This window comes from Mycteria americana, chromosome 13, assembly GCF_035582795.1.
Source record: "Mycteria americana isolate JAX WOST 10 ecotype Jacksonville Zoo and Gardens chromosome 13, USCA_MyAme_1.0, whole genome shotgun sequence".
NCBI lineage: Eukaryota > Metazoa > Chordata > Aves > Ciconiiformes > Ciconiidae > Mycteria > Mycteria americana.
In genome coordinates, this window is record NC_134377.1 from 5,942,216 (window position 1) to 5,956,969 (window position 14,754).

At 47.5% G+C, this 14,754-nt stretch overlaps 2 protein-coding genes across 2 annotated transcripts in view; both read left to right on the forward strand.

The window, feature by feature from the left end:
• BICDL1 (BICD family like cargo adaptor 1) overlaps nucleotides 1-9,386 on the forward strand; it is a 47,765-nt gene extending 38,379 nt beyond the window's left edge. Inside the window, exons 8-10 of the mRNA XM_075516140.1 lie at nucleotides 2,051-2,181; nucleotides 4,854-4,974; nucleotides 9,186-9,386. Of these exons, the coding sequence (XP_075372255.1) occupies nucleotides 2,051-2,181; nucleotides 4,854-4,974; nucleotides 9,186-9,386 (453 nt within the window). The remainder of the gene's footprint in view (nucleotides 1-2,050; nucleotides 2,182-4,853; nucleotides 4,975-9,185) is intronic.
• Nucleotides 1-14,754, forward strand: part of PRKAB1 (protein kinase AMP-activated non-catalytic subunit beta 1) — a 423,514-nt gene that overhangs the window by 148,689 nt on the left and 260,071 nt on the right. The gene's annotated exons all lie outside the window — the stretch shown is intronic.

Consider the following 14,754-nt stretch of genomic DNA (forward strand, 5'->3'; position numbering starts at 1 on the left):
GAGACATGAGCCCAGACGCTCCTCTGGCCGTGCTGCCATAGTCCTGTGCTGACAGAGACCATTAGAGGCTTATTCACAGACTTTGAGCGACCATCCGTACACCAGCCTGCTTGTCTGGATGCAGCACCTCCTTAGCACTGCTCCCGGGCACACGAGGCCTTGACAGGACACCAGGAGGGAGCAGCACTCGGTTGTTCTTTGCTGTGGCTGGTCTCCCCAAATTCCCCAGCCAGGAAGGACCAGAGGACCCACCCTGGATCGCAAGTCTGGACCCCTGTCTCTGCTTTTAGGGGTCCCTGACTACCAAAGCTCGGAATATTTAGGGAGCACAGGGAAGACTGCAGTTCTACTTTTTTCTTACACCTCTGTGTTATATGGAGGAAGATGGGGCAAAACTTCAAATGCAGCAAACATTGCTCTCGGAGAAGTACTCCAGCTTCACGCAGCAAGTGCACATCTCCCACAGCTTTTGCCCGCAACCCAGCCTCATGCTTCCTCAGGGTTAATAATTATTCTCACCACCCATAGAAGAGGCAACATTGTCTTCAGTTCAATACTGAAGAAAATCAGTGCACGTGGATATCTGAACCACCCAGGGCAGCAGGGCTTTGCTGTCTCTACATCCCTGTGTGCTGTCACTGGTAGTGACACAGTAAAAGGGGAACTCATCCTAAACGGCTTTTGGGACCTCGTAGCACCACACACATTCATTGCTCCTGCCTGAGAGCAAGGTGAGCTGGTGGAGACAGGAATTGCCCCTGCCTCTGTCTATACTGGAAAGCGGTTTCACACCTCCTGCCTGGTCCATTTCCTACCTCTGTGGCATCCCATTCTTACCTGAAACACAGACAAAAACAGTTAAAACCCCAAACCTATCCCCAAACGCAATTTCTTGGGCCTCTTGATCCACTGTCCCCTGGGATTTCAGCAGACGTGCTCAGCACCTTTCACGTAGCTCCCACCACTGCTCTCCATCACATCATTGCTCTGAGGTGCATCCCATGCTGGGCTGCGGGAGGGAAGAGCTCGGGCAGAGCTCCCAGATTCTCTGGCAGCCCCAGCACACAGTGGGGAGCCTCTGCACACAGACAGGGTGTGTTCGCACCCTCTTCCCCCCCTCCCCAACCCAGCCATGCCGCACTAACGGCAGATCCTCCCACACCGTTGATGTGATGAGCCCTTTTTGACTCTCTGCCCTCTATTTAAAGATTTCTTTGAGGATTCAAGCACTACTGAGCTGCATTTGGAGAAAGGAGGTGGGTCAAATGCTGTAAGCATTTCCAGGTGGTAGAGTAGCGTAACAGAGCATGTGTGTGCCCTAGACAAAGAAATTAAACGTGTATGAAATATTGCAAAGCTGTGCTAATGCAATCCTTGCATGATTTCACACCCTATTAACTCACTCTGCACAGGACCAAAACGATAGATCATTTCTCAGACTATTTAAGACTCTGCACATATTTTAAAGTCTAATTAAAATTGTAAGATGTGCCAGTAACACCTTCCATGGCATGAAAGGGAATTTTCACATCCTTTGTCTCCAGCTTCATACTACTTCAAGAGACATAACAGCCCTCCCAAAAAAAAAAAAAATCTTATTTGCTGCTAAATTATGTTTGCAATAATTAACCCTGGAAAGATCAGAATACAACAGGCAGACTCAGAGGATATGTGCACAAGACAAACCGCTTGGAGAGGGACAATATTTCAGCACTGATGCCATAGTGGGTTTTAAAGCCATTGGGACAGCAAAGTCGCAGGTGGGTCCTGCCCTGCACAGCTGCACAGCTTTCAGTGCTGTTGCTGCATGTTACTGAGGCTGTCCTGGTGACTCACCTTGCTCAGACTGGCACTGTCAGCATCCCAAGACGAACCAGCACATTTTAAGGGGGGGTTGCACCAGCACTAACAGCCCCCTCCCAGCAGACACAGCTTCTCCTACAAGCAGGGGAGCTCAGCCTCCAGGTTGGCCCATGTGGCTTTTTTCCCCCTCACTCATGGTGAATTTGTCTGAGCAAACCTGGGTTTCACGCCCTCCCTCTGCCCACAGGTCACACTGCTGAGTGTGGAAATGACGACACTGAAGGAGGAACGGGACCGGCTGCGAGGTGCTGCTGAAGACAAGGAGACAAATGAACGGCTCCTGCAGGCCATCAGGGACCGAGATGAGGCCATTGCCAAGTAAGTTGTATGAACAGCCAAAGCCAGGCTGCGTTAGCAGTTATGGAGCGCCTTAGCAGGAGATGCCTCCAGGGTGGGTTTCTCCCACCCTCCATGAATTTCAGTAGCTATTACAAAGTGATGGAGTGAGTCTCGGCTTTGCTAGGATTGGGAAATGCTGCCAGGAGCTTGGGAGGAGGGCAGGAGATGCCAATTTCCAGAGCTGCCCCATGGCAAGATTGGGGGCATTTAGGAGGATGCTGTGAACCATGTTTTTGCCATCCCTAGTGCTGGTCTGAGTCAGCAAGGAGGAGAGGACTTCAGGGAACCAAATGGAAACACTAGGTCTGCCCTATTTGTCACATTTTTCTTCTTTTGCTCTTCCAGACACACAACGCTGCTTTCCTGCCCATCCCCATTACAGCCCTGCTTAGGCTTCTTCCCTAAACCATTTCTCTGGTCACTCACTCTCCTTTCCTGTTCCAGAGTATTTTCTGCATCTCCAGTCCTGTAATTCTCTATTTCTCCTTTCAGGATTCTCCCACAGTTTTGACTCTTTATTTTCCCCATCCTCCTTGCAGACCTGTGCAGTTTTGCTACCCCATACCCCGCTTCCCTGGCTCTGTGCTTCGGCTTGCCACGCTGCCCTGAGCACTCTTTGCCCCAAGGAGAGGGGCAGAACATTCATGCCCCATGCTCTAGATAGAAAGGATACATCTGATAATCTCTTCAATAAGCAAATGGGCCAGGACACCACCAGTCCATCTCCTTATGGAAACGCCTAATACTCAAACCCTCGGCAAGAGGAGGACCACGAGAGCATTGCACCTCTGAGGATGTGGGGAGCTAAATCAGCATACACAATCCCTTCATCTTTTCTTAAGTGACCTGATCATCCGTGCTGCTCTTGCCCGGCTAGCTGGCTACCAAATTCCCATCGCTGTCCTCTGTAACACCTCCATCTGTTGGCAAAAATCAGGAGCATCCCAGCTGCACTGCCGGGTGCGAGAGGTGGTTCTGACATTTCCAGTGCGTGTGGGTTGCTGGTTCTGCTGTGGCTATGGCAACGTGCTGCCGCCACGATAAATCCCCCAGTAATATCCAAGCAGCAATGGGGAGCTTCACAACAAAAGGCTATTTAAGGTGCTCAAACCCACAGCCGGGAGTGGAAGGGTGCAGCTTCTCTGCAGCGGTTAATGACCCTGCTGGGACAAAGCACTAATATTTACGGCTGACTGTCCTGCAGCGGCAGGAGTCCAGAGAAAGGGGGATGTGACAAGTGTGCACGGGTGAGTGGCGGGTGATTAATGAGCAGAAAGTGGCTGCAAGTGAAAGCAGACAAGAGCATCTTGTTGCTAGCAATGAAAGCATCCCTCCACAGACTGAGCAGGCTGCTCCCAGGCAGCGAGCCACCTGGGAGGCTCGTGATATGCTTCCCACCTTGCACCTCAAGGGTTAAGTCACTTTTGTTGAAGCCCTCCCCAAAAAAAAGCCCTAACTCTGAACAGAAATAAAATCACTGCCTGAGGCAGACATCTGGCATGGAAAATTTTTAGCTTGAAGCTGAAGTTTGGCAACACAGGAAGCAATAGGAAAATAGGATCCTATAATAGGAGGTGTTAAGCAACCGCTACCTGGAATATAAACAAAAATTCCCAAATTGCTCTTCTGCAGGGGAACACAAGGGAGCTATTAGGAGGTGATGAATTAGCTACAGTTAATAAGATGCAATTATTTCTCCCGAAAATGTTTGCAAGGAAAGATGGTTCCCAGCAAGTCATGTTACGGTTTCCCATCACATAGCAGTTAATTGAAAACTTAAGGTTCGTGCTCGCCTGTGGGCTCCCAGCATGGTGAACAGCATTTCCCATCTTGGGCAGCTTAAGAAATTGCTCCTTCCTAGAGGACAATTCCTTTCCGCTAGCCAGTAGCAGCTGGAACATCTCAGCCACTGAGTACTCAGGCCCTGTGGGCAACCTTGGCCATGGTGTCACATGCCCGGTGGCCACCAAATGCCTGGAAAGAAACCAGCAGCGGTGTTCCCAAGGGCCGGCACAATCCCATTGAAACTGGGGGCTTTCCTTAAGCATAAGATTTAATTCAAACAATTTTAACAGTTTGTCATTCTTAAAAAGCATATGCTGTGATCAACTTTCTTCCTTCATTTCTTCCTTCCTTCAGTCCAAGTCCCAACTGAAAGCAGAGTTATACTCTTTGAGGGGGGGTTTTTTGTTTGTTTTATATTGCAACTTACTGATCAAGTGATCAGACACAGATCGTTTGGGTTTTAGCATATACCATTTCCTTTCCTATGCATTAGTAAACAGAAGAAAAGGAAAAAATATTTACATGTAGATTGTACCTCATTTTAGATCTCCATTTTTAATGGCAGATCCTGCACATCATCCAGGCACACTATATAATCTTACACAGCAATGCATCTGAATATCTTTTTGTATTCTTCATAGTGCACTTACCAGAAATCTGCTGTTTTTATAGTAATGATGTCTACAGTTCTGTCCCACTCTTCAGATTAATAGATTGTCCAGAATACAATGGAGATGAACAACTTAGGATTTGGGGACTTGCCAATGAAATAAATTCTTGACTTCTCCTCAAGGATATGTTTAACACTTCCTTTAAAGAAAAAAAAAGAAAAAGTCACATGCCCCAGTTTCTCACTCTCCCCCCAGGAAGAACGCTGTGGAGGTGGAGCTGACCAAGTGCAAGATCGACATGATGTCCCTCAACAGCCAGCTGCTGGACGCCATCCAGCAGAAGGTGAACCTCTCGCAGCAGCTGGAGGCCTGGCAGGTGAGCAGCCCCTGGTCGCTGCAGGGCAGGGTCTGGGTGGCACGTGGCCCAGGAGGCACCTTTGGGTGACTTTTTCCCCCTCCCTGTGGGTTTGCTGCATTCTCAGCCTGAGCATCCATAGATAGGAGTGTTCGCTTTTGGCTCTGCAGGAGCCGGTGATGCAGCGGTGCTCAGGGGGGTGAAACGCAGCCCTCCCCTGCTCCAAGCCTTTCAGCTGTGAGCTGTTAATTAATTGTACAGGAATACCCATTTAAAATGGAGAAACAAACTGTATCTCATGGCTGCATGCAGCATGGGTAACATACACTTTGCAGGGTAACCTGCTGTGGCCTGGGGAGGGAAGGTGTCCATGCAGGAGGTGTCCCTGGGCAGGCGCAGCCTTGGGGACGTGTGGGCACAGCACGTCCTTGCATTTCCAAAACAGAGCAGAAAGATGGGAGGCAGAGAGGTTGTGGCAATTGTTTTGCAGTATAGCTGCATTGTTCTCATCAGCTCAGAAGATCCAGCAAGATGGAGAAGCTAAAATCCCAGCTCTCCAGCAAGGTAAAAAAAACCCAAACCCACAGCAGTTCAGCAGCTGCCCTGGAGATGCTCTGCTTGAGGTCAGTGGGGAAAACCCACGTAAAGGCAGAGAGTCCTTGAGGGCAGACAAAGCTGTCTCCTCCTGGAAACTAGCACCGAAGGAGAGCTACTTTAATAGAAGACAAGCAGTTACAAGAGAAAAGGTCTGGGCCAGTTATAGTCATTTGTTGCAGACCATGCAGGACCCCAACTCTACTAACAACCAGCCTGACCAGTAGAAACCTCTCCCATACAACCTTGCTCCTGTTTCAACTCCACTGTGTTTTCGTTTCTCTTTTTTTTTTCTTTTCTTTTCTTTCTCCTGCTTACAGTTTGCTTCCTCAGGGCTTTTTACTATCTGGCTCCTTTGGTTTCTGATCTAGTGGCCTTTCTCAGTTCCTGTACCAACAGCTTTAGTCGTACACCCCTCCTGCCTTTGAGGTGAGCTCCCTGCACCCTCGCCAGGCACCCGCCATTCCCTCGCCTGCTCCATTTGCTGCCACCATCACTTGCATCCGTCTCTGTCCTCACCGTCATCTGGCAAGAGGGGTCAGTGGGGGGTCTCCATCACCCACCGATATTCTGCACACACACACCCCCCCACCCCAGCACCAGGCCAAGGGCACAAGGGGCAGGATCGTACACCCCATGGTGAGGCTTTACCCCCAGGTCACCACGGGGAAAGCCAGGCTGAGGTGCACATATCATTAATCCTCTGTATTCGGCATGTCTAGTATCTGGAAAACTTCTTGAAATACAGACTGGGATTTTACTTCTCGGCCTCGTTATCTAGTAAGTGACATTCGGTGCTCTGCATAGGAGCTGCCTGTAATCAAGTTCTGCTTCAGTTTGGATGGGTGGTATAAATTGAGACCTACTTACTAGTACACTCAGTATTTAGTGCTGGAATATCCCCAGTTTAGGGTTTTAACAACAGGTGTTTGCTTTCTCACTTCACATTATGCCATCCGATTGCAGCAATACAGCAACCCCAGTCCTGCTCCCATCAGCTCTCTGAGGTGAGGATCAGCCCCACTAGCACTGCAGAAAGTTGTCTCCACCATGCTGACCTAAAGTGTTATTACCCAGTAGCAAAATAGTTTCCAAGCACCTAATGTCCCCAGAACAGAAGCTCAACCGCAGAGGCACAAAGGAAGTCAGGTAATTTATGTATTTTGGGGACTATTTTGCAAAGCTGAATGTTTCTGATAAAATGGGATGAGATTCTCTGCTTTAGCTGGCCATAAATGGCTTTAATCTGATAAAATTTTGCTCTTGCACACTTCTAGCCTGCACTTTACCAAGGACCATCAACAAGATTACAGTTTTCTGTAAGCACATAATCATAATGTGGCTATAAAATACGCCACAAGCAAAATCCCACACATCCGAGCCTAGCACAGGAGTAGCACAGGAGTGGATGTGCACCTCACGCCCATGCCTAATCTGACCCCCACTGGTATTCATCACTATCTGACTGGGGGCAGGAGGGGTGTTATGGGAATAGGGAAGGAATAAGGAACAAACTTGGAAGTAAAGAGGGCTGCTTCTCTGAAATGAGAGCTCAGTGGCTTCAGTGCAATAGCGACAGGGGCACCCTTAGGTTAGAAAATGCTGCAATGCCAGCAGAGAGCTGCAGCCTGCATGGCCACAGCCACCAGCCTCCGAGGTCGCCTTGGGCAGCTCCAACCCTTATCTCATGCAAGGGAGCCCAGCTCCAGCTCACGAAGAGGGTACATGCCATTTGCACCTCTGTCAGCCTCAGCCCTTCTGCCAAGAGCAGAAACTCCTGCCTGGAACACCCAGAGCACACCAGTACCATGTTATCCAGCTTTATGGGACCTCTTTATCAGACGGGTCTCATACCACTGGTGTTTGTCCTCCCCCCGCATCCCCGAACTCTCCCGTGCCCTGCCTGCCCCTGCCCAGTGCCACGGCAGGGACTGCAGCTCTGCCCCAGCCTTGCTGCATACATCTACCCTGAATCTCCACAGCCAAGTGCTGTGCTCTCTGATTCACACATCGGACAGACAGGGACTCGAACGCAGTGCATTCTCAATAGTGTGTACTGTATTTTTATATATATATAAAATATTTTTTTGTATATATATAAAATATATATATATATATAAAAATCATACTCATCCCTTGTTATGTGGTTAACCAAGGACACAGATCTGCCATGCTGGAGCCTGGCTGCCTACCTCATTTGCTAGAAGAGGTGCCTTCAAAATCCAAGTGCTATACCTTTTCACATGGCAGCTTCACCTCTGGAAACCTGTTTCACCTTAATGCTGATGTTTACCTTAACCTCTTCAACTCTCCCTCTGCCTTTCCCCTTTCCAGCCCTGCTCTAAAAATATCCAAAGCTTCCCCAGTCCACATAGCTCTCCACCCTCCTGTTCCTCCAGGGAAAGTCCCCATACTAAATTCAGGTCCAGGCCATGGCTATCAATCCTTTTCCCTGCAGAAAATGCTGCAACAAGAGATTAGCCATCGTTCAGGTTTCCAGTCCAAGTTGGCTGGTTTTATTCCACATCAAGCTACAGAGCAGCTGGGGCACCCGCTGGGCAATGGCAGTGCCTTCCCTTACATCTCACTGCTGCCCTGATGGGCTGCCCTGCACGAGGTGCCGAATGAACAGCACTTCCACCACTACAGCCCATCCAGAGTATCCTTGTTCTCACCAGATAGTGCCCTCAGTCCTAATCAGGGACAAACCGCTGGAGAACAGTTGATTTCTCCTGTGGGGATAGTTTGTGTACAGACGTTTTCACTAAGCTACAGTTTAAATATGCAATTATAGCAGAAATAATGGATCTGAAGGTTTAAAATTTGTAGAATTGATAGCCAGGTTTTCAAGGAACACATTAGCACATCATTAGCGGCAACAGAACTGACTAATTATTTCATGTAGAGCAATTTCACTGTGCTGCAAACATGGATTAAACCAGAGCATTTCTGGTACATCTAAAAAACCACAGTGCAGTTGTTCATGCCAAGCTGTCAGTCAGAGCGCTCCCACCGCTCTGCGGGCTCTAGGGGAAGGAGTGGGTCTAAGGGACAAGCGCAGCTCTCTTTGGTAAGTCTGATGCAAAACCCATTGGGGTCTGGTGGGCCCACGCCTGGCCCCAGCCTCTCGGCAGCACCTTCCCCGAAGAAGCCCCACTAACAGTGGCTGTGCAGGCAGCTCTGTCACACCTACCTGCCTGCCTGCTCCATATGGCAAGCACATAGACCGGCTCAGGACAGACATCCTTACTTTTTCTGGCATTTGCTTTTGGCTGCATTTGTTCTTTTTTATTTATTTCTCCCCCCTAAAGGGGGCATCTGCAAGGTGCAGACAGCAGAGAAACATAGTTTAGGGGTGTCACAGAGTCCCAAGCAGGCGCGATGCTCCTCTGCAAGACCACCTGAGCAATTTATCCCTCAGAATTGCGTGATTTACCTTCCTCGCTCACTAAAAAGCCTTACAGCAGCAAGGAAGGCTGAGCCTGCTGCCAGGTGCAGAGCTAGACTTGTCTCCACTCCTGTCATCCCTCCTCCATCTCATGAGAGCACGTTTCACACCCATTTCAGCCACGTCCCTGCGCGAGCTCCCTTTGAGCATCAGCTGCCACTAACAATCCTCTCCTCTCCCTCTGCTGCAGGATGACATGCACAGGGTCATTGACCAGCAGCTGATGGACAAACACCTGAAGGAATGGAGCCAGCTTGCTTATTCCTTCTCCAGTGGCTATGGCGCAAAGCGGAGTGCCAGACCCTCCCCCGTGTTCAGGCCGGAGCAGCAGGGGAACGAGCCCGCTGGGGCAGAAGGGAACCGTCTCTTTTCCTTTTTCAAGAAAAATTAATTTGAAAAAGAGAAACCTCTCCAACAATTCCTGCTTCAAGATGGGGAGTGGGGCAGCTGCCCAGCTTGCTGATGGACCCAACTCTGATCCACTAAGAAAAAAAGAAGGGGGCAAAGGAGTTAACCCTTGAGACTCTGCACTATTTACACCGCACCTGGTCTGAACCAAATGTTTACATGAACTGGAGATTTGCAAATTGACAATGTGATACTAATAGAAAGAAACTTTTCTTATTCTTTAAGTGAAGTGATAAACTTCAGGGTGTATTTTAGGCGCTTTGACAGAGTCCAGTTTCTGCTGTGAAGAATAATCTGATTGTCTTAAAAGCATTCTCATGCTGGAGAAGGAAATAAGCAGCCCCAAGACAAAGCAGCACAGGGGATTGAGAACTGCCATCACAGCGAGCACAGGGGGAAGAAGAGGGCTGAATGCAAGAGAAGAGAGGGGAGTCATTTATACCACCCTCCGGTCCTGGCAGCTGTGATATCCTTCATCCATCTCACTGAGACTGGAGTTGCTCTGGCCCCAGCATTGCCATGTTTTGACAAGTGTAGCTTTCTCCGTGGTGGAAGTTGAGCCCTCACTGCAGATCCTGCCTGGGTGCCATCTCCCCTGCAGCTCTGCGTAGCTGTTCACCCCTCGCAGGTCAGGGCAGTTGTAAGATTGCTGAGGTTACTGTCTTCTCTAGCTCCCTCCTGTTACAGAGATAAGAGTTGCAAAGTCTGTAGTTACACAAAACGTTAAGGATTTCTCCCCAGGAGACTGACCATCTACAACAGATTGGATAAGAGTTGGGTATAACTGGGTAAGAGTTGTGGATGTTCAGTCCTGGGGCACCTACTATCCCTCCAATGGCCAAAGGTAGTTGTGGAGCTTCAGCAAGTGACACAACTTGCCCCAGAGCCATGTACCCCTCCCAAACAGAGTAAGAAACCTGTCATTTTAACTGGATAACCCCCAAAAAAGCCTAACCAATAATCCACTGAAAGCCTACCTGTGATGATGTCAGTAGGTCTTTGATGCTGGGTTGGCAGACTTGATCTAACTTGATCTGGTTGGCAGACAGAAAGCACACAGGCATCTACCTTCACTAAAGCCAAAGGCAATTAGTGTGTCTACAAAGCTCTGGAAATTCTGCAGCTTACTCTGCCCCACGCAGTAACATTAGCTACAGCCTGATGAAAATGATGAGTATTTGTCCCTTCCACTGGGTCACTGACTACTCAGCCCTTCAGCGACCAGGTAGCCAAACCTCCTTTTGACCGAAGATGATCAGAGCCTGCTTTGCTGTAAGCATGACTTGATCAACGAGGAGGACCCTAGCTTATCTGTGTATGCACACGGCAGTGCTGGAAATCCTGCAATACTTAAGTAGGGACCTTCCCTACGCACTGGATGGGCACCTTACAGCTCTTCTCTTTAACACAGTCTACCATCATAAACCAGCAAGGAACGCCAGCCTAAGTTCAGAGATGTCCTGCTGCTGTCATGCAATTTTCACACATTCTCCCAGCTCTCAATACCCACAGGCCGTAATTTGTTTCCCCGTTGCTTTAAAGAGGCTACCACCTACACTGTCCCACAGGAGACGGAGCTAGGTACATGTTCAGCTCTGCCTTGCTCAGCAACTTAGGTGCTAAAACACCATCCTACAGGGAGCTGCTATCTCTGCTCACTATTTACAGTAACGAGCTTTCTGCTGGAATTAGGTATCAAACACCTTCTTCTAAGAAGCAGGTAAGAGGTTGGTGGCTTGGATTTTTTTTACTATTATTCAACTTATCTATGGGCTAGGACATCCATAATACCTCAGTACAAATATCCTCTCTGCCTGCAAAGATTTGAGCATTCCCATATTTCCTTGTTAGCATGAAACTACCACACTGGTATGAAATCATCTTGCACTGAGGAAGCTCCATGTTGCAAGGAGCAGAGTACTCTTTGGGATTGAAAATGATGGTAAAAACCTGAGTGGTAAAACCCATTTACTTGAAAGCAATGAAACCTGGATTGCAGGTCCTGCTCCAGGAAACACTTAGGTAAAGCACGACCAATACAGCTTGCCGCTTACAGGGAAAGGAGTCTGGAGTCTCACAGGCAGGGAAGGAAACTAAACCTTGGCTTCTCCTTTCTCGGCAATGCTCAGCTGTTGAGTATCTGCTTGTATTCACTTGTGCAAGTGAGGGAAAGGGAGTTAGTGCCGTGCCAAGCACGCTCTCAGGATGGCAAGTCCTCATCCTCCCGTCTTACCCATGTTGTGACTCTCAATAGGGCAGAGACATGAGGCACATGCTCAGCATCTCCTGCTGTCAGGACTCAGTTATGCCCATATGTATGAACATAAACTTTGATACCTGCAAAATGAGGCGTGGGTTCATGGATGCCAGCGATACCTGTGAACAGTTCTCTCATACACTGTTTGAAAACGATGCTCTGCTTATGGTGGGAGAGCCATGTGAACATCTTGGTCCTCACTGACCTTTTTTCTGCTGTCAGTTGTTATTCCCCAGGCCCCAACAGCTCTCTCCAAGCCACGTGCCCAGCAGCTGTGTGGGACTCTACCCCCGTGAGGATGGATGGATGTACGTATGCAATCCTAAGGCAAGGGCCTTAAGTTATCCAATGAAGATGCAGTAATGAGATGAAGAAAGGTGCCTTCTGCTACATGTTTGCTGAGAGGGAAATGACTCATTCAGTTGCAGGGGTAGGAGATTGAAATGCACAGCACATCTCTTCATTTAAGGAGGAACCTACCTTAATCCCATTGCAATTTTATTTATTTAGTAACAATGATGGAAGAGATTGCAAGAGGAAAGTCAGCATGTTCTAAGGTGCCAGTTTGGTACAGTTTCTTAAAACTAGCCCCTTAACCCTAAAGACTTAGTTGCACTACTAAACCCAGAAATACAGGAGAATTGGGTTTAATGAACTGGACAACACACCAAAGGAGACCTCCTTGTGCTGAGCTGCTACTCAACAGGAACAGAAACTGCCTTAACATAGCAGCTAGGTTTTCTTGTTTTGTTTTCAAAAACCTCATCAGTGCAGTCCTTCACATTCTCATTTGTCATGTTGTGTTTTAACAAGGTCCTGACTATTTCACCTTGAGCTGTCATTAAAACACTCATCTCCACTCCTGTCATGGCCAGGAGCCTGGAATCATCCTTGCAGTGTTGGGTTAGAAGACACTCCACATGTGATACTTGATACTTCTAGGACACACATGGCGTAAAGGAAACATCAGCTCCAGTGAATGAGATGGAGGAAGCACATTAATCCAGCAGGTACTCAGGATCCCAAAGTAGATTTAAGGAGTGGGATCGGCAGTTCTAAATACAACACTCAGCCTTGCTTTTGAGATAATGGTAAATAAGACAGTAGTGCTGCACAGTCACTGTTCAAATATTGCACAGAGGAAGGATGCCTGCTGAGATTAAGGTTACAAAGAACTTTCCCACAGTTAAGTAACAGGTGACTGTTTGGGCAAATGTTTATTATGCTAGCCTAAGGGAAAAGGGATCAATCTCCCCTTAGTAAACTCTTCAAGGGAAGCCACTGTAAACAAGAAACAAGTGTAAATGCAAGGCAAGTCACTAGCACTTTATCTTAATACAAACTTAGATCAGCAACTTGCTGTCGAGATGAACAACAGATCAATTAATGACAACAGAATAATTTTGCACAGAGAAGCAAGAAGTGAGGTTACAGGCAGTGCTGTATGCACAAGGACTTGATAGCTGCATGCACTTGTCCTACTTAGAATGGTAAATTCCAGATAAGCCTCTACATCAGGCAAACTCTCTACTCCCCGCTCAGCTATAAAAAGCAAGATTGTTTTAACCAAAAAGCCAAGAAAGGAAGTGTCTGGGTGCTGCGGCAACGATTCCCTTAGACTGAGAGGGGAAAAGCACACAGCAGGGACAAGCAGAAAGAATGTATCTATAGATATGTACATATACCACAGTGCTGTAATTTTTGTATGTAGCAGTAATGTAAATAAATGTATGGTTTTTATAAGATACATATTATAAAAATCTATAAAGGCATATTTTTAGTAAAAACAATGCTCTACTTCTTTTGTAAATAGTTCTCTTCAGAATAAAACAGATCATTTATACACTGTCTCAGCTTTCAAGTCACTGCTTATCTTGCCTAGCTGCAGAACAAGCTCACTTTTTGAACTGTCATCTTAACACCTAACAGCATCTTTAGTACTTTGTCATCCCAAGAAACTCAGCCACATAAAGCACTTGCATGTATTCAGAAGAGAACGGTCCTGGAGAAAGAACACTTGAAGCATTTACATCTGCTGCCACACAGGAAAATAGAAAGGCGAGCTTGTAAATCTTCTCCACCTTCCAGCCATTTGTATCATTTACTGGCCTTTATACAGAGGGATATTCAAACATTAATGAGTTTAGGCACAAAACACAGATGGACAATGGAACACCTCCAGCTTGTGCCAGCTGCAGTTCAGACCATCTACACGTCCTCAGGATTCCCCTCCACAGTCACACCAGAACAGCACAGACGGAAGAAAAGGCACCTTCCCCCAGCAAGCTTTCGTCACCCTTCTCCAGAAGTGAGGACTTGCCTCCAATACCCCGCTTCTGCGTCAAGGGCAGGCAGGGGTAAGCGAATGCTAAGGGCAACAAGCACAGCGATGGCTGCGTAGTTCCTATACAGAAAAACATACATTCATTTCCTGGGAAAGCCAGGAGAGACTCCAGATGCTTTTTAGTCAACTCGGGGGCTGACCCCTGCTGCCTTTGAGGAGAAGCTTTCAAAGCTCACTCAACACTTTTTGTTGAACAGAAAGACAAAAAAATTATAGTAAAATCATGTGCATCTCACTTCCACACAGAAGTAAAGTTACCAGTTCCAGCTTACTCTTTCATTCACATTTAAAACTAGAATAGCAACTAAGGCATAAACATCTGAAGGCATTAATTGTGGTTTTGCCAATACCCCCTCCCAGAAAAAAAAAGTCTATGTACAGCAGAAGAGCTCACCCCTGGCTTGCCGCCTTCCACCTCCAGATGCTGGACAGCAGAGGAAACAGAGCCTCGAAAAAGATTTGGCAGCTTGTAACCTTTATTTTTAGTTTTTTAAAATTATTTAAAAAGCATAATTAGAAACTTTAATTACAGAAATAACCCTAGCAAACCAGTTAGACATTCCATTGCTCAACATTTAGGAAACTTCACATCAGCACCACTAGAGACACGGTCCCCACCCCTTCCAATTGAATAGTCAGTGGCAAGAGCAGAGAGGTAACTGCTCCTCTACAGCCAGCTCTAGGAAAAAAAAAAAAAAAAAAAAAAAAAAAAATCCCACTTTAAGCCAGGAATATGGACACCTGGATTGG